The sequence below is a fragment of the Epithele typhae genome, assembly GCF_022376455.1.
Source record: "Epithele typhae strain CBS 203.58 chromosome Unknown BXZ73scaffold_36, whole genome shotgun sequence".
Classification (NCBI taxonomy): Eukaryota; Fungi; Basidiomycota; class Agaricomycetes; order Polyporales; family Epitheliaceae; genus Epithele; species Epithele typhae.
This window is the reverse complement of record NW_025954227.1, coordinates 88,492-114,302: the sequence shown is the minus strand read 5'-3', so window position 1 is coordinate 114,302 and position 25,811 is coordinate 88,492. Positions and strand designations below refer to the sequence as shown.

Sequence of the window (25,811 nt, the reverse complement as noted above, 5' to 3'; positions counted from 1 at the left end):
CTGCGAGCGCGAAGTTTACGCGGGCCACCAGTTAGGCCAAGACCGTCTCCGTTAGAGCCCCCACCCGGACCCGTTCTCCGACGACATCCGTCCGCGCACCCCGCAAGCTCCAAGTTCCAACCTTTGAATCAATCTGCCCAGCGACGACACCAGTGTCAGAACATCGCACCCGTCGCACGCCGTCTCCACGCGACCGCTGACGATAAAGACACAACGCCTCGCCTGCCCGGGTCTCACGCGCCGGCGACGGCGACGGCGATGACGACGACGCGATTGTCGCAATCCCTCACCGGCCTGCCTCGCCTTCCGTGCCGTACGTAACATGGCTCGCTCTGACGACGAATTTGTACTTATGTCGAGCGCCGGGGCCCGGGAACATCAAGCGCGCGGCGGCATCAGCGCGGCAGAGGTCTCAGCCTTGGCCAGAGCGACCTCGTCCTCTCGGGGCGCGACGCCCATCAGCGACCGTGAAACAAACCTGTCTCTTCTTCTGACGGGGTGCGGGGGGTTTGAAAAGGTGTACCTTGTGATGACGGGAGTGCATGGAGATCGATGAAACTTCGGAGGGCGACGAGACTCGACTTGCTGCGGACGGCGAAGGGACTGATGCACAGGTGGTCTCACATCGCATCGCGCTCGATGTGGGCCGACGAGATGTCGTCTCAAACTCGGGACTCAGAGCGGATGAGGATGAAGGGCGGTTGGGGCGCACGCACACACACAGGGATGAGTTTGGTCTGGGCTTGGCCTTCCCATAGTCCTATATTCTTCAGCCGAGCGAGGGCGTACAGGTAGCGGACAGAAGATAATGAACGCAGTAAAGAAAGAACGCGAAAGGACGCGAGCTAACCCCGGTGCGCTGCAGTGGGAATGAAAGGGAAAGGGAGGGGGCACAAACAGCTGGCAGCTGAGCTAGTCATGAGGAAAGCAAAAAAAACGCGCATATGAACGCAGTCCGACGCAGGAGAGCCGCCTTAGATATGGCGGCGGACCATCCGGAGGCCGTCGACAGAGATGTCGCGCGCGGCCGCTTTCTTTCCGCCGGTCTTCTTCGTGCTGCTCTTGTTCGTCGACGTCGCGGCAGCGGCGCCGGCAGTCACGGTGACGGTGACGGTGACGGGAGCGGTCGCAGCGGCGGCGCTCGCAGTGAGACCATCGCTGGCGGTGGCGACTGGACAGCGGACGGGTGAGCACGGAAAGACGCAAAGGGTGTCAGAGCAAATACGCACCCTGGCCGAGGAGAGAGAGGACGCTCGCGGTGTTGGGGTCTTGCACACCCGCGTTGCCGGCGTTGATGGAGGTGGTACCAGCCGCTTGCGCGGCGTTGGAGTCAGCGTTCGCCTTGTCGGTGATGTCGGAGTTCTGGCCGAACGCGCCGGCGTCGACCTCGGGGGAGGAGAGGAGGCGGGTGGCCTGCTCGACCGCGGTACGAAGAGCCTTCTTGAGGTCGGTGGCTTGCTGCTCAGTGAGGAGGGCACCGGCGGCAGCGGCGGTCGAGTTGCCACCGGTCGCGGAGGCGTCGTCGTGGCCCGCGAGGCGGTCAACGGGGATGTCGATGGCGGTACCGGCGACGGTGGAGATCTCGTCGAGGAGCTGGGCGGAGAGGAAGTCACGCTTGGCGATGATCTCGCGGGAGAGGCTGTCGCGCTTCTCGACCATGGGGGTGATCTCGCGCTCGATGACGTCCATCATGCGCCTCTCCACCATCTCGACGATGGCCTCGCGGCGGGCATGGGTGGAGGGGTAGAAGTGACGACCGAGGAGCTGACGACCGCCCTTGCGGGAGGCACCCTTGACAGCCTTGCTGTTGCCAGCCTTGCCGTTGGCAGTCTTCCCAGAGGCGGTAGAGTTGGCGGCGGCAGTGGACTCTGCAGAGCAAAGCGTTAGATTCGTTGAATACGTACGCGGTCAAAGGATGAACGCACGAGTAACAGCGAGGCAGCCACCGAAGGGACCGGCACCGTTGGCGACCGAGGCAGTCGTACCACCGTTGTTGAGACGGATGAGACAGGTCGCACCGTCAGTGCCACCCGTGCACTTGGTGCCCGCAGGGATCTCGACGACCATCGTCGAGTTGGCGGGGCCGTTGTGAAGCACACCGTTCACACCAGGGGGCTGGAGCGAGACGGTGAGCGCGGTGAACGTCTTGGCGGTCGCGTCGGTGTTGAGTTCCGCGGTAAAAGGTCCTCCACCATCGGCGTTGACCTGGTGAACGGTGAAGCTGAGGGAGCCGTTGGAGGGGATCGAGGGAAGACCGCCGAAGGCAGCGGAGATCTTGGCCATCTCTGCGTTGATGTCGAGGGAGCCGCTGAGAAGCGTCGTACCGCAGGGGTCTGCAGAACATCGTCAACCAATGATACACGAAACAGAGAGAAAAAGACACGCACTGCCGACGAGGTCCTTCATGACGGGCGTGTCGATCTGGAAGGGCTGCTCGGTGGTACCATCACGGGGGACCTCACCATTGAAGGTGACACCGAGGGAGACGCCGGAGATGCCGTTGGCACCAGCGACATCCTGAACGAAGCCGTGGGCGTAAGCGGATGAGACCGCGAGGGAAAGGAGCGCGATTTGCTTGAACATGACGAAGGGCTGACGAAGATGGAAATGAAGGTGTAGCTGACAGCAGTGAGGGGAAGTCGAAAGATCTGTGCTGAGACGCGGCCCTGCCGGGGGAGGAAGAAGAATATACGGAAAGAGGACGAGTGGGAGGAAAGGCCAGCTACCAGAACCTGTGGTAGGAACTTGGGGGAATCGGACTGGGGGCGAGAGGCCTTTTATCTCTCGGGCCCGGTCTCGAGCCAAGTGCACCGGCTATCGGCTCGTGGGCAGACCTGACCCAGGGGGCCGGATTGATGTTCTCGAAGCCGGGTGGTTGTAGCTTAGCTGCATCTTGGATAAACCGATGCTGCATTTCGCTATGACTAAGTCGGCCAAAACGCCCTGTTGCGATCTCGACGAGATCGCAACAGCACGGCAGGCCGCCCCGCCTCTTCCCGGACCCTGCCTCCTGCTCGTGGAGACCTAGGAGGCGTCGCGCCAGCACAGCACACCGCCGGGTGAGACTCCAGGCTGTGTGGGGGGCGGCCGAGGACGCAACAGCGACTGAGCAGGAGGGGGAGCAGGAGGGCAGTTGGCAGAGCCTCCGACCCGTGCGGCCACACTCCTGCCGGCCCGGCAGCGGACGGCAAGCGGGCGCCGGCGGCTGCCCTCGTTACGCGCGCGAACCCCTCGCCCGCGTTCCACCGCGCCCCGGCAGCCTGCCTCGCGCACCTCCCCGCGCATCGATCAGGCGTCCGCGCCAGCTCCATGCAGCGTGCGGCATGCGTGATGCGTCCGCGCGCGGCGCGCTGCCTGCCCAGACCCTGTCGTCGCGCGGTGCGCCGCGCCCGTGCCTGTTTTGCGCCCCCGCAGGCGGCAGCCCCCATCGGCCCGCGCGCACACGAGAAGTTCCGTTCGACGTCGACGACCCGCGCCTCCTGGCCACGTCTGGAGTCCAGTGGACGCTGCTTCCGTGTTCCACGTTCTGGAACCCTGTCCTCGCGGCGGTGCTAATTTTTGTGTTGCATCGGCTTCGCGAGCCTCATGCCTCCTCGAGCTCAGACCCGGAGCCATGGTAACCCCTGCGCACTCAGGTCCCCGAGGACTGCGTACCGGGGACGGGGACGTGGGCGCGGACAATGTCTCCGAGTCTTCGACGTTCGAACCATCGTGCGAGAGGCTCAAGCTCGACCCGGCCCGAGGTGAGACTGCTTCTCGATGTGCTATGTCTGCGGATCGCGACGTTGCTGGTGAATCCATCGCGCCAAGGCCGTTGTCTGCCCCGAGCCCGCAGCCAATGCGGTCTCATGCGCTCTTCACCGTGGTCACCAGTCGTCCACCTCACCGCGGAGGCCCGTAGGACGACCCTGACTGGTTGGAGAAATTTTTCCTGGACGAGACCAAGAACAGATGACGTGCCAGTGCGAGCCGGATGATGCGACGGAGTGCGATGGACGGAGTGCGAACGTTCGACGTTCTGCTGAGCTCGCCGGCAGACGACTCACGAGCGCGTTGTCTGGTGTCAACCGTCGAACGCGTGCTTCCTGTTCTCTACTCGATAAGAAACATGTCTCGGAAAAGTACGGATGATAGAATATCAACTTGATCTTCGCATGATCTACACACAACGTGCGCGTGCCAGTATCCAAGCAAATCGTAATTCTTCTAATATCCAGTAAAAAAGATCACTCCAAATATTCCACAAGGCGCTACCAGGGCTCGAACCTGGGTTTTGGGAACATCCTCAGAATCCCAAGTGATAACCACTACACTATAGCGCCGTGAAGTTGCCATGTTTTTACAGCATTCTGTTCAATAACGTCATGTACATGACATCAAAAACCGAAACTCGCAGCGTTACTGTACTAAGTACTGAAGATCGAAGCCACGCCCGCCATTATTTACAACACGCCACTCTGACCCCTTCACCGCACCATAACGAAGCCCGGCCCTACAAGCCGCGGGTCGAAGTCCGGCCCCTCCCTCCGCAACGCCCCCGTCATCCTCTTCCACAGCCCGACAAACGCCCTGCGGAATCGGTGCCTGGGGCGCCGCGCGCTCCGCTCAGAGACGCAACTCGACCCGTACGTCGTCCATCGTCTGCGGCACGATATGCCAAGGCCCGCGAATAAACAGTCATCGGCGCGCAATCAAACGCGGGGGCGCGATGTGGGGAGGGAGCAATGGGCGCAGGCGCGAGGGGTGATCCGAGGGCCGAGCGCGTCCGTGGCGGGGGTCGAGACGAGGAAATGGGCGAGGGGGCGGCAGGGCGGTGTGCGCGGGGGAATGATGCAAATGACGGCCGCCGGTCAGCGCAGCGCGGGGCCATCATGCGCAGGACTGTGCACTTACGATGTGGATGGGGAAGGCGGCGCGGCGCGGGCGCGGTATACGGGCGCGGGGCCGAAGGCGTAGCTGGGTCCGCCGCGGCCTGAGGGGGCGGTGGATGCAGTGCGTCGCCGGGAGTGCGTGCTGGGGTCGTCGTGGGAGACGCTCTGGCTGGTGTACGAGGCCCCGCGCGAGGAGGCGGGGTAGCGGGAGCTGGCGCGGGTGCTCGGTCGAAATTCGCTGTGATGCGATGATTTTCTCGGGCGATCTGCCCTGTACGTTGCCGCGGGCGTGTTGGTGGACATGTATGGATAGTAAGGGGTGTAAGAAGGGAAGGTCTGGGGCCAAGTGTCGTTCATATGACCGCGGAGGTCCATTGCTGCGGGAAACCTCGGTATCGTTGGCAATGGCATGATGGGGTCCGCTGGGTAGTCGTCTAGGCGGTGAGGGGATTACTTCGCGCAGTGGGGGTGGGAGACGACCGAGGTGGGAAGCGTCCTCGACAGGGAAGCCTTCTGCGAGTGCTCTTAAGCCGTAAAGGCATACCAGAAAGACAAAGCAAGGGAGTAGGTGGCTCAAGTTAGTGCCATCCATGCCGGGCCGGAGAGTGTGGCCCATCGACGGAGAACTTGGTGGCACAAAGCCTCGAGGCAGGACATTGGGCAAGACATCTGCGCTCACTTGGGGCTCTGCACGGTCGAGGCAAGGCACGAAGATAAGATGACTATATGGTGGTGCCGCGTGCGTACAGAGCTGATTCTAGAGAGGTAAGAGAGAATGCAAGATGGAGGAAGCGCCGTGATCGTCTGGCGCTGCGCCGTGGGGGATGTGATGCTTTGTCCTTCGCCAAGCGAACGGTGCAGGCTGGTGGGAGAGGGGGCGCAGGGGGAGAAAGCACAGGCTGCGTGTTTTGATGATGTGGCCCACTGCTGTATTAGAGTTCCAAAGAAGAGGAACTGTGCGTTATACTGACTCCAGAACAAGATGTCTATATCTGTCGATCCACGGAGAGCCGATGAATGATGGACAGAGGCTCGTCGCCAGAGCACGGATGATGGCTTGCTCGCCGGCCGAGAATCCAAGTAGGGGGACGGAAGAGAGAGAAGCAAAGGGCGAGAACGAGCTGGGAGGACGCCGTGTGACGAGGCGATGGATGGCCAGATGCGGCAGGATAATGATAAGCACGTGGACGAGAGATTCAAGCAGATCAAACCAAATTTTTGTGCAAGTCCTCGAGCGCCTGCCTCAAAATCCATCTCTGCTCCCCTCCCTCTCCTCCCTTCCTCCCTCCATCCCCCTCCTTTTCCCAGACATGGACGTGAGCTGCATCCATGGACATTTTGGCATGCACAAATCGCTCACTCTGTGATTCCAGCCCACATTTGTGCAGAATTTGCACACCCTCCTCGTCCAATTCACCTCCAATGATACCGTGCAGCTGAAGGCGGTAAGCAATCGTCTTCCCATATCGCCTCTCGACGCCTTTCGCTCACAATTTCCGCACACTAGGCGACCGCGCAGCTTAACCGCGAGTACTACAAGAACCCACTATGCATTCCCGCGCTCGCGAGCATCATGGCGAACTCGCCAGAGGTGCCGGTGAGTCTACTCTGCTCAGATCCTGCGTCCCCATCTCCTTCTTGCGCGCAATCGGCACCAAAGCGCACATTCATGATATTTCTCTACGCCCTTCACTATTCTGCACGACATGTGCCGTCCGGGTAGTCAGGAGGGCATCGCCTCCAGTTTCCTCTGGCCGTAGCTCGCAGCATTCACCGCTCCCGCTCCATCATTGAGATCATCGCGCCTCCAGCATCCCCGCACCCTCGGAGTATACCACATACCTTGCTGTGTACCTCTTTCTCCACATCCCGTTTTGTCCGAGGCCCGATTCATGCCCTCCGCAAACGTTATGGCTGTTCCGAGGGTTTATGAACCCATTCCGGCGTCTATTTCTCCCTATTGTCCTGCGCTCCTCACTTGGGCCACTCCGCGGTTCAGTTCCGTGGCTGCTTCCTCTTTTTCGATCCGTGTATGCGCACAGCGGAGATACGGGACGGATATCTGGCGGCTTTTATGGACGCTACGCGACTGTGGTCTTCTTTACCCTGCCCTACTGCGATCTCATGTAGGAGACAGTCCAGGTGCTATGCCAGTGTCGTGCGCTCAAAAATATCTCACTGTCCTCATCCTGAGTTCTCTTCCCTTCACGCGGTCTGCACAAATATGCACGTGATGCTCACTTTTACTTTCAGGTTAGGCAACTGGCTGCGGTGGAGCTCCGGAAACGGATCTCGCAGGCCAGTGGCGAGCTTTGGTTGCAGGTATCCCAGGATCAGAGGGAGGAGATCAAGGGAAAGCTCCCGGAGATTGTGCTCTCCGAGTCGAGGTACGTCTCGTCGCTATCCTAGTCTCCGTGTGTCCTCCCCAAGAGTACGAACTCAACCGATTCCTCGCGCGCTCAGCAACCTCGTTCGCCATTCCACTGCCCGTGTCGTCGCCGCGGTCGCGGCGATCGAGATGCCCCTCGGTCACTGGCAGAACCTTCTCACCTTCCTCGAGCAGACCTGTATGTCACAACAGGCCGCGCACCGTGAAGTCGGTATCTACATTCTCTATACCGTCCTCGAGAACATCGTTGAAGGCTTCGACAACCACATCTCAAGTTTCTTCAAGCTTTTCGAGAGCCTTCTGAACGACCCCGAGAGCGCCGAGGTCCGGATAACAACCGTCCGTGCGCTAGGCGTTGTCGCGCAGTACATTGATGCCGATGACAAGGCTGAGATTGTGGGTCACAATTCTCACTTCCTGACAAACGCGACTCATTTCGGATGAACAGAGAAACTTCCAAAATCTTCTGCCCTCGATGATCAACGTCATCGGTCAGTGCGTAGAGGCCGGCAACGAGGCTGGCGCCCGTCAGCTATTCGACGTCTTTGAGACTCTTCTCATTCTTGTGGGTGTAATGCATGAATGCGGTCACGATCAAGTTCTGATATCATATTTGCACAGGAAATCCCACTTCTGGGCCAGCACATCCCTCAGCTCGCCCAATTCCTCCTCACCTGCGGCGCTAACCGCAATTACGACTCTGAGCTCCGCGTTTTGGCTCTCAATGCTCTCAACTGGACTGTTCAGTAGTAAGTCGGCTTGTTGCTCATGCAAGGTGGCGATGACTTACAGGTCCTGTTTGTGTGCAGTAAAAAGTCCAAGGTCCAGTCACATGGCCTCGCACCCGCCATTCTCGAGGGCCTCATGCCTATCACCACCGAGGACGAGCCCGAGGACGCTGACGACGATGCTCCTTCGCGCTCTTCCCTCCGCATCATCGACTGCCTCGCCACGAGCCTGCCTCCCACCCAGGTCTTCCCCGCTCTCCGCCAGCTCATCCAGCAGTACTTCTCCTCTGCCGATGCCGGTCAGCGCCGTGGTGCCATGCTCGCGCTTGGTGTTTCTGTGGAGGGCTGCAGCGAGTTTATGACGCCGCTCATGGGCGAAGTCTGGCCTATCATCGAGGCTGGTCTCCAGGACCACGACGCGACGGTCCGCAAGGCGAGCTGCGTCGCGGTCAGCTGCCTTTGCGAATGGCTCGAGGAGGAGTGCGCCGCCAAGCATGCCGTTCTCGTCCCGATGATGATGCAGCTCGTCAACGACCCCGTCACCCAGCGCACCGCATGCACCGCGCTCGACGCCCTCCTCGAGATCATGCACGACGTAATCGACCAGTACCTCCCGATTATCATGGAGCGTCTCATTGGCCTCCTGGACTCCGCGCCAATTGGAGTCAAGTGCGTCGTCATCGGCGCCATTGGCAGCGCGGCGCACGCGTCCAAGTCAAAGTTCCTCCTCTACTTCCAGCCCACGATGGAACGCTTCAAGCACTTCCTCGTGCTCGTCAACGAGGGCGAAGAGCAGGAGCTCCGCGGGATCACCATGGACGCCGTCGGCACATTCGCGGAGGCAGTCGGCAAGGACGTCTTCCGTCCGTACTTCCGGGACATGATGGGCCAGGCATTCAACGGCATCCAGCTTAACAGCGCGCGCCTCAAGGAGTGTAGTTTCCTCTTCTTCGGCGTCATGGCGCGTGTGTTTGGCGATGAGTTCGCGGAGTACCTCCCCCAAGTTGTCCCCTCCCTCCTCCAGAGCCTCCAGCAGCCTGAGCACGGCGAGGAGGAGCGTCTGAGTGGTACGTCTGGTTGTTGAACGTTTCACAAAACACATTCTGACAATTCAACTTAAAGTGTCGAACCCCGACAACGCCCAGAGCTTCGCGTCCGGCCTCACCCCCTCGAGCGCGATCACCGTGTCGGACGAGATCAACATCGAGGACGACGAGACCGACCTCGACAAGCTGCTCGACGTGAACAGCTCGATCTGCATCGAGAAGGAGATCGCGGCGGACACCATCGGCACGATCTTCGCGGCGACCGGTCCCCACTTCCGCGAATACGTCGAGCCGTGCACAATCGAGCTCGTCACGCAGCTCGCGCACTACTACGACGGCATCCGCAAGAGCGCGACGGACTCGCTCCTCCAGATCATCCGCACGTACTACGACCTCACGAACCCCCATGAGTGGCAGCCGGGTCTCACTGTGAGTACAGTATGACCTACTGTACGTTGCTGGGTGAATGCTCATGCACCTGCAGGGCTTCGAACCCCTCGACAGCCAACTCACGAGCCTGATCAACCACATCCTACCCTCGCTCCTGGAGATGTACGAGTCCGAAGACAACAAGTGCGTGCTTTTATTTCCTGATGTGCGCTCCAGATCTCTGGACGCGTTTGGTGTGAAGAAAGATTTAACTCAGCTCACTTCGATGCCCTACTCGGGCGCGTGAGACTCTCATATGGCACTTTGTGCTCTGACTTCTTTCTCGACCGTTGCATCGTGGACTGTTCGTACTGACGAATTTCCGTTTCACAGGAAGGTCGTATCTAGCCTGTGTGTCGGTCTTGCCGAGACCGCGAACAAGCTCGGCCCCGGCTTCTTGGACACCCGCGTGGAGAGCTTCGCGAACATTGCCCTCCAGGTGCTCGAGCAGAAGGCCATCTGCCAACAAGATCCTGATCAGGATGAGGGCGACGAAGCACCCGAGGACTCCGCGGAGTACGACTCGATCCTGATCTCGTCCGCGGGTGACCTCGTCGCGGCGCTTGCGACCGCGCTCGGGGCGGAGTTCGCGAGCGGCTACGAAAAGTTTGCACCGCTGATCATGAAGTACTACGTGAGTGGTGCACCCCGTTCTCGATCACACGCCCGGCTGACCTGCCCGCGATGATAAAGAAAAAGAACCGATCTCTCAGCGACCGCTCCTCGGCGATTGGCTGCTTGTCGGAGATTATCGGCGGGATGAAGAACGCGATCACGCCGTGGACGCAGCCGCTCATGGATCTCTTCTACCGCGCGCTGGGCGACGAGGAGCCCGAGGTGCATTGCAACGCCGCGTTCGCGTCTGGGCTGCTCATCGAGCACTCGGAGAACGACCTCTCGCCGCAATACATCACGATCCTCGCCGCGCTCCGGCCGATGTTCATCGTGCCGGCGGACGCGCCGTCGTCGGTACTCAACGCGCGCGACAACGCGGTCGGCGCCGTCGCGCGCATGATCGTCAAGAACACGGCCGCGCTTCCGCTAGACCAGGTGCTCCCCGTCTTCCTCAACGCGCTCCCTCTCCAGAACGACTTCCTCGAGAACCGGCCCGTCTTCCGCGCGATCTTCCACCTCTTCAAGACCCAGCCGGCGGTGCTCCACCCGCACCTCGACAAGCTCCTGCACGTGTTCGCGTTCGTGCTCGACCCGGCCACGGCGCAGGACATGGTTGGGGACGAGATCCGCGCGGAGCTCATCAGCCTCATCGCGCTCCTCAACCGCGAGGAGCCCGCGAAGGTGCAGGCGGCGGGCCTCGCCGCGTTCATCTAGACGTCCACCGTCCTTATCCTTTTTGGGTCCCTTTTCGCTGTGTGGGTGAAGTGGTACGGGAGAAAGATGGTGGATGCGTATGCGCGCGCGTTTGAGAGAGTCAGAAGAATGAGTCCCCCGTCGACGAGTTGTATTTTCCTGCCTAGTACTACTACCACTGTGTCTCTCCCCCAGCTGTTGTATCCCCCGTCCCGTCCTATCATCCATCCCTCGTGTAGCCTTCCGCTCTTCCCTCCTATCTTCTCTCTCTACACCCACGACCGTGCCTTCCGTTCGATGACACTGCTACTCCCCTCATGAATACGAATGACGACCGCCCGCCCACGACATACGCAATACTGACTGCCAAGACATCTAGACTACGTTGGTTGTCATCCATATCCTCTTTCTGCGTTTCGCTTGTCGTCCGTGTTCTCTGGTCTTGAACGCGCCTTACCGATAGGAGATCTAAGTCCATCGTTAGCTTCAGACCACTGGTCGGCGAAGTTAAAGGTGCTCTTGGGTTTCGAGCATGCGCTAGTCGTAGAATAATGCGCGGTACTTGTGCCCTGATTTGGCTGTATCTGGTCTCGTAGAGGACACGCACTTGATCGACTTGACTTATCCTCCTGCAGTCAACGTTCGACCAAAGCGACTTCGGAGAAGCAGATAGCATGATACATAAGCAGTACAGTGCCCAACGCGATACAAGCGATCCCAGACTCTAACTACACGTCCTCCGGTTTGCATCGTCCTCGTTCGCGGACGGGTGGGCGCCATGCGTGTTCCAAAGAGGGCCTGGGACCGACCGACCAAAGACGGATCGACACGGGCTCGCGGTGGCGAAGAGGAAGCGCTAGGGGATTCGTTCCCGCGAGGGGACACGGCAGGGCGGACGTCGTCTTCGCAGTGTGTCGACACAAAGGACACGATGGGAGACGTGGAGGCGACGGACACTCAGGCGGACCCCGAGTCGTCCAGGCCTTCTTCGTCCTCCGGTGTGGGGGCGGCGCGGATAGCGGCCCTGGGGCGCGAGAGCGGGACGACGTTGGCCGGGACTTGCGGGAGCTTGACCCTGGCGGCGTTCAAGCGCGCCTCGTACACCGCGCCGGCGAGGTCGACGTACATCGCGAGCGTGCCCTCCGCGTCGTACCTGCTCTGGCGGAAAGAGAGCCGGATCGCGCGCGCCTCGTCGCCGAACTCGCGGGGCTCGTCGCCGGCGCGGACGTGGTCGGTGGCGCAGTCGTGCACGTAGTCGACGAAGTCGCTGCCGTCCGCGAGCTGGAGGGACGGCCCCGCCCAGGCCCAGTGCGTTGCGCGAGGGGGTTCCGTGCCGTCGTCGTCGTCGCTTTGAATCATTGCGCACAGCCCGAGGAGGATCCCGATTTCCTCCGAACCGGATTTGGTGGAGAGGGTAATGTAGGCGTGCCACGAACAGGACTCAGGCATGTGCGATAACCGCCCTGCGTCGACCACGAACAGCTTGTCCGTTGCCAGGCTCTGAAGCAGAGTCCTGGGAAAGCGGAAGGGGACGAAGGCGTCGGCTTCGTTTGAGAACTTGAAGGGTACGAAGGCTTTGGCGAGGCGGAGAGTGGTGTGGTCGGACATCGTGCTTTGCCGGAAACGGGGTTCGGGGAAGATGAAGACGTCCCGCCACTGGACGCGGGGCGTGAGATTCACGTCGCGGAAGGTGAGGTTGAAGATGTCGCAGCCCAAGTACGCCAAGCGTGCAGCGCGACTTCCGACCCCCTCTCCATCGGCGGAGAAGGCCCAGGTGGCGAAGAGCTGCTGCGTATCGGGGCGCTGGAGGGGAACGTCGGAATGGGGGTGTAGCAGGAGGCCTAGATAGTTGCCATTGTCCAGGGTGCGGGCGATCACGGCTACGATGATGTCCTCGACTTCGGCGACTGGGAAGCGACACTTGATTCCTTGGGCCGTTGATTCGATCCAAGGAATCTCGGCTTCGCCAAAGGGCCCATTGAGCGAAGGAGGGAAGTTCTGCGCAGTGGTTAGACAAAATCAAGGGTCGAAAGGGGGAGTTCGATGCTTACTCCGTGGTCTTGGGAAGGTCGTCCCAGATCCTCGTACGAGATGTGCCCGCAAACAAGGTCCCTGTTAGAGAACTCCTGGGGGGAGGATGCAAACAAGAACCGATCCTGATGGACAAGACCGTGATACATCGAGACCATAGTCGTTGGGAGGACGGGTTGGTAGGCGTCGAACCCTTCGGCATCGTACAGAGGCCCCCACGAGAGTACAGAAGTTTCGGATGGTGATCGCTTGACGATCTCGTGCTGCAGCCGTCTGAATGCTTGCCGACCCTCCCCGTACAGCGTGGTCATCTTGATGTCGAAGATACCGAGGAGGCTGTAAGCCTCATCTTCAACCCTGGTGGTGTTACGATTGGAGGCCCAGTAGATGCGCTCGGAAACCGATGCGTTGTCGAGGAACGAATCCTCATGGGTGAGGAAGCGCATCGGGATGTGGGAGACTTGTTCCAAGAGGGGTGCCAGCTCTTGCTTCGTCCCGATCTCCTCCCAGTTGTCCGCGAAGAAGATCATGAAGGCCGGGGCGAGCAGCTCTTGCAGCGTCCATCCCCGGGTATGCCACCTCGCCCTCCGGAACGCGGAATCTTCGGCGTAGAAGTCGTCGTCCACCGGAACATCCTCGAATAAGACGAAGCAGACTTCGGCGAGGACGTACCAGCTGAACATGGAGTTGATCGCTTCGGAGAGCTCCGTGCTGCTCGTCTTGTCGATGCAGCAGGTGTCGATCCAGACCCATTCGTGGCCATACTCCTCCGCTTTGATGCAGCACTCGCGGATCTTCGCCGACACGGAGTCGCGTGGATTGGTTTTGTTTGCCTTACAGGCGACGGCGTTGGCCTGGATGTCTTGCAAAGTTTGCTCGTGGTCGCCCCAGGTGTGAGAGAGGATGCAGTAGCCACCAGGAACGGATGACGGTCCCCCTTGGAAGAGATGCAGCTCCGCGCGTGCAGAGCTCAACATCCACATGATGTCGAAGAGTCGATGAGGTTTCCGAAGAGGCTTGATCGCGCCGAGAGCTGCACAGGTTGTGGAGCGGAAATCGCGATGTCGTGGCCCACTGTCTGCAACCTTTGTAAGTGGACTTCTCAGACACAGCGGGGTATGGCATACCTCACGAAACGCCTGTGAACGATGTAGCTCGGTGTGGACGAGTCGGCTTCGAAGCCCCTTGTATTTAGACGAAGGTCGAGCGCCCTGGGCATGCTTGCAATTGCAAACGGCGGTGCCCCATGGCACATGCTCGACACTCACGCCCGTCGGATGTGGTCCAGAGTTTGAAATGTTTTCCGATCTCCTTGCACCACGTCCAGCGGCACATGTGGTGAGCTGGATGATATTCGCATCGCAGAAAGATTTTGCCGAAGACTATTTACAAAAGAGATCAGGATTGGGAAGGGGCTGTGGACACAGAAGCAGGCGGAATTGCGAATGAGAGGGGCGATCGGAAGCCCATGGCGGCTTGCAGAAGGGGAAGGGAAACGCGAAAGGCATGCAGGAGGATACGCAGAAAGAAACGCATGGGGGCAACATACCCATGGTGGTATCCCCTGACCAAATGCCTCCGGCAACCTCTGCGCACGAAATATCCTTCCATCCTTGCGATCTGTCTCCGGTTCGTATGGCTGGCAATGTTGACGGGTCGGGGAGGGGATATGCCATACAGGATGGGAGAATAAGGCGAACCGTGACGCTATAGGATGACGAGGAAGCGGGATGGTGGAGGTCAGTGTGTGAGGGCGGCTGTATGCGCTCGCAGCGCCTCTGCCGCGACATGGGCTCCAATGTGAACAAAACATGCATATGGACTACGCCGGACATTGTTCTCGAGCGCAGGTTGCAGCATTCTTTTTCCTGCACCAAGGTGAACACGATGTGGTCAATGCAATTGAGGCGCTACTACATACAGCCAACGTCACTTTCCAAACTCATGCGCACGCAGCGTCACCAATCTCATGAAGCCGCTAACTCTGCAAGGGCCATACATCCATAAAAGTCATCAGGATATGACCTAGGCGCATCTCCCTGAACCCCACCGGTGTCAATTCGCCTCCTCTGCTCCATCCCGTGTCCGGTGGACGCCGCGACAGACGGCGCATCTTCACCGGGTACCGCGTGCGCGCGCTGGACAGCAGTGTCGACAGAACCATCGGGAGAGTCTGAAGGTACCTCGCGTGGAGCCTCATCTCCACCAGCGTCCACTCCCTTGGGGTCGTCCTGGTGTATCGTGGAGGGACCGTCCGGGACGTTCGACGAGTCCTGCATCGGCTTGCGCTTCAGTCGCGGGGGAGGCACGTCCGGCAGCTTCGCAGGGCGGGGATACGGCGCCGGGGCGGGGACGAGCGGGAGCGCCGCCCGTGGGGGCGGCGGGAGCCTCGCAGCGCGCTCCTCCATGCGTTGCGCGTACACCGTGCCCGAGAGCGCGATGTGCGGCACGAGCGTGAACGTCGGGTCGTACTTGCACGGGCTGAACGAGAGCCGGACCATACGCTCCGCGTCTCCGAACTCGCGCGCGCCGTCGGGCCAGGCGACGATGTGGTCCGTCGCGCAGTCGTGCTCGTAGTCGGCGAAGTCCATGCCAGCCTGCGTGCCGAAGGGCGTCGCCCACGCCCAGTGACGTGCGTAAGGGTGCGGCTGGGTGTCCGAGGCGCCTTCGTCGTCGTGGATCTGCGCGCACAGACCAAAGAGTATCCCAATCTCTTCGAAGGAAGGCCTTTGAAGGAGAGAGAGGAAGGCTTGCCATACGCAGGGCCTGCGTAATTTGACTGGATGCCCCGAGTCCACCACGAACAAGTTTTCCGCCGCTAGACCTTGAAGACACGCTGCTGTCGATAGCGAAGGCCCAGGTCACGAAGTGCTGTTCCATGTCTGGGTGCTGAAGAAAAACCCCAGCATGGGGGTGTAAGAGAAGCCCTAGGCATCGTCCCTGACGCTCTATGGTGCGAGCAATCACTGCGATGGTGATCCCCTCGACTTGAGCAACCGGGAAACGACATTTTGTTCCTTGAGCGGTCTCCTCAATCCACGGGATTTCGGCTACACCGAAAGGGCCAGTATTTGACAACACCTGCATCTGCGTAAAGCTCAATCACAATGCAGACATAGGCGCGAGAGACTGGAGCTTACCTGACTGACGTCCCGACCTTCAACGGGCGGAGGCTTACGCACTAGACCACGCCCCAGATCTTCAAACGATATTGGTCCGCAAACAAGCCTCCGGTCTTGGTATTCTCGGACAGAAGACGCGAAAAGAAAACGGTCTTGATGCGCAAGCTCGTGAAAGGACCTGTGTATGTTTTGTAGGGGGATTGCCGCCAAGTGGTCGAACTTCTTCGACAAGTAGATCGAACCCCATGATAAGATCGAGGTCTCAGAGGGCGATCTCTTGACAATTTCCTGCTGCAGACGCCTGAAAGCTTGCTGGCCTTCCCCATACAGAGTTGTCATCTTGATGTCGAAGATACCAAGTAGGCAGTACGCTTCGTCTTCGACCCGAGTGGTGTTCCGACGCGAGGCCCAGTGCATACGCTCCGAGACCGACGCGTCGTCCAAGAAGGACAGGTCCCGGACGAGGAAAGGGAGCGCGACCCCGGTGACTTCGTCCAGAAGGCGTGCGAGGTCTTGCTTTGTCCCAATCCGCTCCCACTCCTTCGAGAAGAAGATCATGAAGGCTGGCGCGAGCAGCTCTTGCAACGTCCATCCCCGTCTATGCCACCTCGCCCTCCGGAATGCAGAATCTTCGGCGTAGAAGTCGTCGTCCACCGGAACATCCTCGAGGAAGACGAAGCAGACTTCGGCGAGGACGTACCAGCTGAACATGGAATTGATGGCCTCCGAAAGCTCCGTGCTGCTCGTCTTGTCGATGCAGCAGGAATCGATCCAGATCCAGTCGAGGTCGTACTCCTCCGCCTTGAGACAGCACTTTCGGATCTTCTCCGACACCGAGTCGCGTGGGTTGGTGTTGTCCGGGGCACATGCCCTGCTGATATCTTGAATCTCTTGGAATGACTGCTCTTGGCCGAACCAGGTGTGAGAGAGAATGCAGTAGCCACCGGGTACGGCTGACGGGTCGGAGAAGAAGTGCAGCTCCGCGCGAGCAGTGCTCAGCATCCACATTGCTCGGGTCGCTGTCGCCAGCCAGATGTGAGAGACGATGACATAACCGGGGGCTGCTCCTACTCACGTTGGGGTACGACAAGTCGGTAATCTTATGAAACTCCTGGAAATGTTGAGGGGTAACGGTGGTTGCGGGAGGAGCGGGGAAGTTGATGCCGCCGTCAACAGCTTCGCCAAGACGTGCAGCCAAAGGCCGTGCTACGATGACAGATTGGCTGCGCATGAACAACGCGCCCACGATCAGTTAATCGGGGGAAATAATACTCACGCAGATCCCATGTGATCAAATGTCTTCCGCGTTCCTACTTCAGATAACGGGCAAGTAGAGAACGGGGAAAAGGCGCAGCGCGTCCATAACGAGCACCATCTAACAAGGGGTTGGTGACCAGCATGATGAGACGAGCGTAAAGAAACGCACCTCCGATGGCCTCGAGCTTGCTTCTTAACTCCGGCGATCAAACAGCAGGAGGGAAACGGGGAAGGAAGAGAGGCAGCAGAGAGGGGGGAATCGTGGAGGTGGCTGGGAAAGGATGGTCACTGCTCGCTGTAGCGCCAAAGTGCCCTCATCTACAACCGTATTTTCCAGACTTCAGCCATTCTGTTGCTTAACATCAACTCCGTAACGCCATGCCATCGTTACAAGACTCTTGCCGTCTCTTTCCTATAGCCCAAGGACAACATACGCATGTGTGATCATTTCGCCAACTACCGAAAAACAGACAGAGCCAGATATCAGCCCGCCGTTCACAGCATTCTTCCACAGCACAACACTCCAAGCAACTAGATGGGCCACGGCATCTTCTGCCCCATCTCAATGAGGAACTCTATCGCCGCCTCGCGGTATGTATCGTTCGTCAGCGAGGGTGTCGTGTTTCTGGTGAACTCCAAGAGCACCGGGTTGCTCGTGTCGTACTTCGGCCAGTTCTGCGTGACGTTCGTGGCGCCGTTCGGGTCGAGCGTGTTCGCAAAGTGGATGAAGATGTCCTGCAGGTTCCCGCTCTGGTACATGTCGGGGAGCTCCGACGCGTGCGTCTGTACAGGGAAGATGAGCGACGAGGAGGAAGGTCCAGGGTACGGCGGAGACGTACCGATCCGAAGCCGGGAACGTAGAACCGCTTGTAATCTGGAAAGAAAAATCAGGTTCTTTCCAGACGGAGAGAAGGGCGATCGGAAGACGCACAGTACGCCCAGACGTTGCTGTGTGCGCTCATCTGCTGCGTGAAGAAGCGGCGCACGGCGTCGACGCCCGTGTCCCCCGCGAACGACGCGAAGCGCTTGTGCATCAGCGTGTACTGGAAGTCGTCCCCGGTGCCGTACGGCGCACCCTGCGCCGGGTCGTTCGGGTACATTTGCAGCAGTGTCTCAGCGTCTGCGGAGCTGATGTTTCGAAAGTACGCTTCCATGACGAGTTCGATGAATTCCATATCATTGCTGCCAGAGGAAGTCAGTCACGCGAACAGCATGCAGCTAGAACATATGCACATACGTGATGTCGGGTATATTGAGAGCGAAGAGTGTCCCTTCATCCTCGGCGTTTCCTGTGAAACGGGGAGATCATTGGTAACTGGTAAATGAGGAGGGCGCGCTAGAAGCGTACCGGCGACTACGGGAATCTTCGCAACGTGCCCTTCCGTGAGTAGCGTCTGCGGAAGGTCCGAGATGACGCTCCCGTCCGCGTGCGGGGTCCACACCGAGGTGAGAGCATTGACGTTGGTTACCGCGTCCACGGGTGCCTGCCTGAGACACAATAGGGTATCTTTGGCATCCGAACACCCCACAGACGCCACATAGGTGTTGTATGCCGCTTGCGGTTGTGGGGCATCGATCCAACCAACGGGTTGAATCGCACCCGATTCGGCCCACAGAGCATGGAAGAGTCCTTCGGTGTTCCCGTTGTTGTACACGGTCTGCAAGGCGGCCGAAACGCCACCGGAACTGAGGCCCAGCCTGCATGGAACGGTTCACCCGGCAATCAGTGCACGACTTCCATTCCAGTTCATAGTACACACAGGGTAACCTTCGTGGGATCGCCGCCAAACTGAATGATGTAGCGCTGGATCCAGCGAAGGGCCTCGCGCTCTGTTCGTGATAAGCACTGAGTCAGCAATCTCGTGAAGCGGGGTCAACTGATATGTCGACTTACGATCCTGGAGACCGAGGTTTCCTGCTTCACGTCCTTGATCTCCTTTCCTCCAAGCCAGCCGAGAGCTGTAAGCAAAATATGAGCCTCGGGGTCCTGTCGTACTTCCGTAAGGTGACCCACGTCCAAGCCTGTATATCATCGTTAGCGTCAAAAACGCTTCTATGAAGCGAAAAGACTGACCGATGGTTCATCGATACAAAGATGACGGGCTCGCCCAGCTCCACAGATCGTTTGACCATGTTCCGTCCATCCACGCTGCGGCACATTGTTAGAGAGGAACGTCCTGCAAATGCATAGCGACATTTACTCACTCGAAAGCTCCACCGAACTCAAATGCACCAAAGAAGATGTACTGGCGACAACGCATCACTACTCTGTTCGCACCGCAATAAAGGGCACTACTCACAGCGACGACAGGGAGTCTGGACCCGGGTTTGGCCGACGTAGGCGTAATCACATTGATGTTTAAACCTGGAAGCAGAGTCGTAACATATCGAGGACGTGACGACCATGCAGCACTCACAATCCTCGGAGGAGGGAGCCGGAGCTGGCGTGTCAAAGACCTCCAGAAACTGCAACTGCTCGGGGGTGATCCACGTCGGGAAGGGAGGCTGCGGAGAAACGAAGTTGTAGCAGATGTTCCCGAACGCCGTGGCATTTATCTTCCCGGTGTAAGGGCTGTTGGCAACTGGAGCGCTGAACCTAAGATGGCCAACGCTGAGCGGGATAGAAGAGTCAGCGACACATATCTGTTGGAGGAGCAGTACATACTTACGGAGCTTGGGCGTACGGAATGCCAAGGTACGAGTGAGTGTGGCCATCGTATGTACCCTCGACCGAGGCGAGGTCCAGACGGACCGTCGGAGTGGGCAGCTTTGAGGGCGAGACGGGTTTCCTTCCAACAGGAGGGGGAAGGACCGGTTTGAAGCCCGGCGGGAACGGCGGAGAGATATGGTGAATGTTGGACTGAGGCGCGCCACGCTCCACGCGTGTAGGCGGGGGAGATGCAGACGCGAGGAGAGAGCCCAGAGTGAGCGTGGCGAGAACGGCAAAGCGCATCTTGCAAGCTGTCAACGGTGCGCTGAAGAGGCACCCTTCGCCGTTTCGTCCTTATATTGCAAGGGAGTGATGTCTAGTGAGAAGGCGTTCAGCAGATTCTAGTTGGAGAGTGGTTTCGATCGTTCCCGCCTAAGACCGCATCCGCGGGGTGGGTGTGCCATGTTGCCAGACTGCTTCTTGAACAGGCGGCGCATCCGAAGACCTCAAAGGGCCATTGTCCGATCTGTTCCCGGTAAGGTACAGTTCTTTCGTAACGAGGCTGTTGGGCATATTTCGCCCGGCGAACTGAACTTTGTTCGTTCTTCTATGAGCGTGAATCAACCGCGTCGCATTCAGCAGGTGGGCCCATGCTAGCACATTGGGTACTTGACTACTCACGTACACATTTATTATAGGGTGCTAGTGAATGTGGAGGATGCGATCTCGTCCTTCGCTCGTACAGATGGGATTCTATACAATGTCGGGGCCAAGCAGAGTATTGATAGCGCTTGCGAAGCTATGAGGGCATCGACGCCAGTTACACGTGCTTGAGATACTCTTGGAGCGGATTTTCAAAAGGACTTTGTCACTATGTAGATAACTTGTCAGTCAACCGATGGATGGCAGTAGACCATTGCAAGAAAGCGAAGATAAAAAAACCTATTAGAGCGAATTCCATGGATCGCACGATGCCCGCGCTTCCAGGCGAGCCGTGCAAACAGCGACTTTGCGAAGTCGCTGACACAATACAATACCGGACTAACCCAAGGATCCCGACGGGTGCTCGGTGCGTCAGCGCCAGCGCTTCACGCTTATAGCACCGCTGCGGTGCGCTTTGTGGAGCCGCTGCGACGACAGAGCGCGACGTCGTGACAGCGACGAAGATACTCGGACGCGCATAGCTGCCATTGCCCGTCCGACGGACACGCATCTCGCACAATGTCCCCATCTCCGCCCCGAAAAGATGTGATATTGATGTGACCCAGCGGGCGGAGAATGTGGAGCCTGATATTTTGGGCATAGACAATCGCTCACCTCGAGAAAGACCGTGCCGCCGTGCCGAGCCCCGCGAAGGTGTCCGGGGCGTCTTTCCACGTCTCTGCGCCTCGCTTCTTGGAACGCTTCTGTTCACGGAACGCCGTCAGCTCGGGCTCGCGCAGCATCCGGCGGTTTTTCCTGACCGTGAGTTGTGGCAGACAGCGCGAGACCGGGGTCCTTCTACCTCGGTTCGGGGTCACGACCGAGGAGTGGGCCGAGATAATGAACATTTATGAACGGTGCGGCGATGCGGTAAGTTCGCAGCCGAAGTATGTCGTCCATCCGTCCATCTAGCAACACCGCCGGACGGGACGCCGTGAACGGCACTGCGGCATAATCGGAGAAGAAAGATGCCGCGAGGGCCGCGTCAGAACGTCTGTGCCTGTGCGGTCGGGAGGGTCCTGTCGGCTCGACTTTGTGAATCTGAGGGCCGGACGTGTCGAAAAATAGAGCGCATACGATGGGACTTGTTCACAGGGACGAAAAAGCAAGCTCACCATTTACAGCCGGCGTCCATCTAGATGTTCCTGGAGCTGTACGAGTCAATGCATGACATAATGAGTTGTCGTTCTGCGCATTGACGTAAATGAGACACATAGAGAGTTTTTGGGGACGGTTTGCGTACCTCCTGTTCCTCCCAGCACCACTAGTAGGACGACGCAACGAAAAGAAGAGGCAGCAGCTGAGTGTCATCCACGTCGAGGTGTTGAGCTGTTTATGGATTCGCGGATGCCCAGCATCTTCAAGGCGGCAGGCCTCCTTCGTAGCGAAGAACACAGCTTCTTGCAAGCTTTTCAGAGCGAGAGTTTTCTATGGGATCTTGCACAACCGCATTGGTCCAGCTTTAGGGGTGGCTGGGAGGAGGAGGGGGAATGCATGAGCGGAAGAAGTAGAAAAGAACATTTGGAGAGACCCGTCGCTCGAGCTCTCTCGTTCAAGCGCCTGTTCAGAGCGGACGGGCCGGGCTGGGCCGGATGACGTCAATAACTCGCACTCAGGCACGCGCCATTCTGGAAAAACAAACAAAAGAATGACACCCGTGCATTAGATGTGCTGTTGAAGACAATGGGTAAGGTAAACAACAGATACAGAGCTCTGTCGTCCGTCTAGTACTAGATGCCTATGGCAAACGGAGGCAATTACAATGGAAACCGGCGGATGTACGAGTACTTGGATAAGTATCAGCTGAAACGACTGGGCATGTCTACGACTCGGTGTTGAGTTTGTTGAGGAACGAGATCTGCTCCGAGCGGTATGTGTCGTTCTTGTACGCGAACGTCGTGTTGCCCGTGAACACCAGCATCGTCGGCTCCGCCGTCGTGTACCGCGGCCAGAACGGCGCGTCCCCACTCCGCCCGTTCGGACTGAAGTAGTTCGCGAAGTGGATGAGGAGGTCCGACATGTCCCCGCCGCCGTACATGTTCGGGATTTCCGCCCCGTGCGTCTGCGGAGACCGGTGGGGCGACGGAGTTAGTGCGCTGGGCGACAGCGGGCGTAGCCAGAGCCACTCACCGAGCCGAAGCCGGGCACATTGTTGCGCTCGTAGTCTGCGCGCATCGCGTTAGCACCCAGTGCGGCGTCCTGGTGACAGGCAGGAAATACGCACAGTACGACCAGAATGGCTGCTTGTCGCTGAGGACTTGCGAAATGAGCCGGTGCGGGGCGTCGAAATCGATGTCGCCGGTGATGGACGCCGCGCGCTTCAATTCGGGTGCAAGCTGGAACCGGTCGCCCGTGTTGTAGGGGGCGCCAAGGGCCGGGTCGTTCGGGTATAGCTTGAGGAGCTCCTGAATCTGATCGTCCGTGACGGTGGGATAAACCGCCCGGACGAAGTTGGCGATCAAAGTGTCGTTTCTGAAGAACGCAACGTGAGGACCTCAGGCCATAAAACGATCGGTGGTAACACTTACACGCCATCGACGAAGGGCAAGGCAGCGATTGTGCCCTCATCCTCAGAGATACCTGGCAAGGCCGGTCCGTGGTCAGCCTCACACGTCATGAGCACGATACAATACAGAAGTCCTAACCTTGCACAACCGCCACATTTTCAGCGACATGGCCGTGAATCAGCTCCAGCTGAGGTAGATCGTGCACGAACGTCCCGTCTGCCGACAACGCCCAGAAATCCGTTCCAGAGTTGCCCACGAGGTTCTCCAGCGCATCTCCATCGACCTCGCGCAGACATTGCAAGGTATCCGGTGTACCCGTGCAGTTGGTGGCATTCACGAAGTTGTCGTAGAGCTTCTGGTTGATCGGGTCGTCGATCTGCAGCACGTGCTGGAGGGCGCCGGACTCGCCCCAAGCGCCGTGGAAGAGGTTCTCGTTGTTGCCGCCGTTCGCGACGAGGTGGAGGGCGGTCGACGCACCGGCTGCGCTAAGCCCTAGACTGAAAGAAGACACGCCATCAGCGCCAACCGCTCAGACAGAGGGGGTTCTGGCTCACATCGTCACGCGCTCGGGATCACCGCCGAAGAGGTGAATGTATTGCTGGATCCAACGGAGCGCCTGGCGTTCTTTGAACGGGGATGCTTCAGTAGGGAATGGACACGAGAGGGAAACGATCTCACGATCTTGCAACCCGAGATTGCCAACGCCAGCTTCCTTGATTTCCTTTCCTGGCAAGAATCCGTACGCTAGGCGGCGTTAGTACACAGTCTCCCGCGATCAACGAGCGCACATACGGCCCACGCTGCGAGACGCCTGTCAGTAAATTCTCTGTCAGCGCCATGACGTCCAATCGACTCACCGATAATTCATCGAAACCCAGACGACGGGCTCCCCTATTTCCACTGACTTGTTGACCATGATGCGCCCGTCGACGCTGAAAAAGCGCCTCAGAGTCGCGTCCCCTTGCAAGAGCTGGGATGAGACGTACTTGTACGAGCCACTGAACTGGAAGCCACCTAGGACTGTCAGCGGAGTCTGTGCGGATCTTGCATCGAAAGGACTTACTGAAAAATATGTACTAGGTCACAGAAAATCAGATGCCCGCTATCGTACGAGTTCAAAGCGTGTACGCACAGCAACGACAGGTAACTTTGCTCCCGGCTTGACGTGCTCCGGGACGATGACATTCAAGTTGAGGCCTGCAGGCGATCGTAAGTCGGTCTTCATAAAAGGACTGTATACTCGACGAACAGTCTTCTCCGAAAGTGGACGGATTCGGGACTTCGAAGACTTGGAAGTAGTCCTTCATTGCCTGGGTGGCCCATGGCGGGAAGAGACCGAGACCCGACAGCTGGAACGCGTTGATGCACTGGGTCCCAAAACTGGTCGCGTTCATCGTCCCTGTGTAGCCGGAGAGGGGTTTGGGGAGTTGGAACCTTAGGTCCCCGGTTCTGCGAGAGCCGACGTGAAAATCCATTTCGATGGCAAAGGTATGAGGCCACTCACGGAGGTTCAGCGAAGGGGATGCCGAGGAAAGACCGGGTGGAGCCGTCTGATACGCCGACGACGGTCGCGTCGTCGAGCTTCATCGTGGGCGGCTTAGGGTGGTGGGTCGCAGCAGGAGCAGCGAGAGAGCAAGCCACATGAAGCGTGAAAGCGAGAAGAGCACGGTTCCACATGGCTGGCTGTCGCTCCGATGAGAAGAAGCGTCGGCGACCTGTAGCAAGCGGCTGGGCGGTGGAGCCATTTTATACTCCTGGGCGCATGGGATCATTAACGCCGCTTGTTGGACGCTTCTCCGGCGGCGGCGCTATTCACTGGAGGCGCTTTCGGTCCCAATGCTCTAGTGCAAAGCATGGACGAGCGACAAGACAATAACCGGCCAAGTATAGACTTTCGAGCAGAGCGAAGGAAATTGACGTGGCAGTCTTACCCTAGCGTAGCAGCCAAGGTTGAAAACTGGGGTTTAGCGCCGAAGAAATAGACCGAATCTGTACTTCTGCAGGAATGATGAGTGCAGAGGGTTGAAACGGGTACTGCAGTGCTCAAGAGCGCCAGTGAACCTACCACTGCCCGAGCTCGCCTCGACGGATATGCCGGATGGTAAGCTAGTCGGGTCCGGGGGAAAAGGAGGTCGTGGCTCGAGGACAGGAAGCGATCCGGAACCGCGGTCTGCGCGGGAAAACAAGCGCCGCGGTTCGCCCCTTCCAATGGGCGAGCGGCCTTGAGCGCTTGCTGGCTCGCTGTCGTCCTCGTTTCGGCCTTTCCACATCCCCGCCCGGTTCGTCATCGTCGTCGTGCGAGCGAGCGATATAACCATGCTCAGCGCTCTCGGGCCCCCTCATCTCTCTCCCCGAGGCCCCGACACTGAGACCGCGACCAGAACAAAGAGATAGCGAGTTTGGCGAAAGTGCCGACACTGAGAAGCTTCGCGCTGAAAGTGACTCTCCAAGCTTCCCGCGCTCCGGACCCACGAACTTCGCCGCCGACCAAAGGCTTCCCACCGGCGGCGTCTCACGGCGGCGTTCCTATGGTCGTCTACGGTGAGCCGCACATTATCCACGCATGGCAGATGTACTCAATGCTCTCTTGAGGGCCGTGTCCGACGGGCAGGGAACGGCGAAATACTTACCGAACCCGCTGCGGCCGCGTGCATTAGCATCCTCACTATCGGGGGTGGTCACGAGTGCGATGATGCGTCCTTTCGCCGTATGCCAAACCTCGGGGGGCGTCGACACCTATCGAGAACGATTGAAATAAACCATACTTATAT

At 58.9% G+C, this 25,811-nt stretch overlaps 5 protein-coding genes and 1 non-coding gene across 6 annotated transcripts; 1 reads left to right on the top strand and 5 right to left on the bottom strand.

The window, feature by feature from the left end:
• Nucleotides 1–974: 974 nt before the first annotated feature.
• On the bottom strand, nt 975–2,583 carry BXZ73DRAFT_102951 (uncharacterized protein; the record flags this gene model as incomplete). The annotated part of the gene is made up of 4 exons (XM_048015423.1): nt 975–1,171; nt 1,230–1,868; nt 1,926–2,333; nt 2,388–2,583. 4 exons carry the CDS (start codon nt 2,581–2,583, stop codon nt 975–977), a joined length of 1,440 nt encoding a protein of 479 aa, XP_047876230.1.
• A 1,662-nt stretch (nt 2,584–4,245) lies between these two features.
• On the bottom strand, nt 4,246–4,322 carry BXZ73DRAFT_t136. The gene has a single exon. It is a non-coding gene; the product is annotated as a tRNA-Gln (tRNA).
• A 1,859-nt stretch (nt 4,323–6,181) lies between these two features.
• Nucleotides 6,182–10,792, top strand: BXZ73DRAFT_102950 (ARM repeat-containing protein; the record flags this gene model as incomplete). Its single annotated transcript, XM_048015422.1, has 13 exons — nt 6,182–6,187; nt 6,245–6,316; nt 6,379–6,468; nt 7,125–7,258; nt 7,335–7,656; nt 7,709–7,825; nt 7,882–8,009; nt 8,070–9,055; nt 9,111–9,463; nt 9,519–9,607; nt 9,641–9,706; nt 9,797–10,097; nt 10,157–10,792. The coding sequence occupies 13 exons, from the start codon at nt 6,182–6,184 to the stop codon at nt 10,790–10,792; spliced, it is 3,300 nt and encodes a 1,099-aa protein (XP_047876229.1).
• A 5,372-nt stretch (nt 10,793–16,164) lies between these two features.
• Nucleotides 16,165–16,932, bottom strand: BXZ73DRAFT_32230 (heterokaryon incompatibility protein-domain-containing protein; the record flags this gene model as incomplete). Its single annotated transcript, XM_048017817.1, has 1 exon — nt 16,165–16,932. A coding segment is annotated over one exon (768 nt), but the record flags the coding sequence as incomplete, so codon positions are not given.
• Nucleotides 16,933–17,712: 780 nt separating this feature from the next.
• On the bottom strand, nt 17,713–20,134 carry BXZ73DRAFT_102948 (alpha/beta-hydrolase; the record flags this gene model as incomplete). Its single annotated transcript, XM_048015421.1, has 13 exons — nt 17,713–17,964; nt 18,021–18,055; nt 18,113–18,363; nt 18,419–18,470; nt 18,530–18,879; nt 18,942–19,009; nt 19,076–19,140; nt 19,196–19,203; nt 19,256–19,330; nt 19,387–19,427; nt 19,482–19,546; nt 19,599–19,792; nt 19,851–20,134. 13 exons carry the CDS (start codon nt 20,132–20,134, stop codon nt 17,713–17,715), a joined length of 1,740 nt encoding a protein of 579 aa, XP_047876227.1.
• A 2,221-nt stretch (nt 20,135–22,355) lies between these two features.
• BXZ73DRAFT_49488 (carotenoid ester lipase) lies at nt 22,356–24,717 on the bottom strand (the record flags this gene model as incomplete). Its single annotated transcript, XM_048020258.1, has 14 exons — nt 22,356–22,595; nt 22,664–22,698; nt 22,758–23,005; nt 23,062–23,113; nt 23,179–23,537; nt 23,595–23,664; nt 23,719–23,784; nt 23,833–23,840; nt 23,898–23,972; nt 24,027–24,054; nt 24,104–24,116; nt 24,173–24,237; nt 24,290–24,489; nt 24,545–24,717. 14 exons carry the CDS (start codon nt 24,715–24,717, stop codon nt 22,356–22,358), a joined length of 1,632 nt encoding a protein of 543 aa, XP_047876226.1.
• Nucleotides 24,718–25,811: the final 1,094 nt, after the last annotated feature.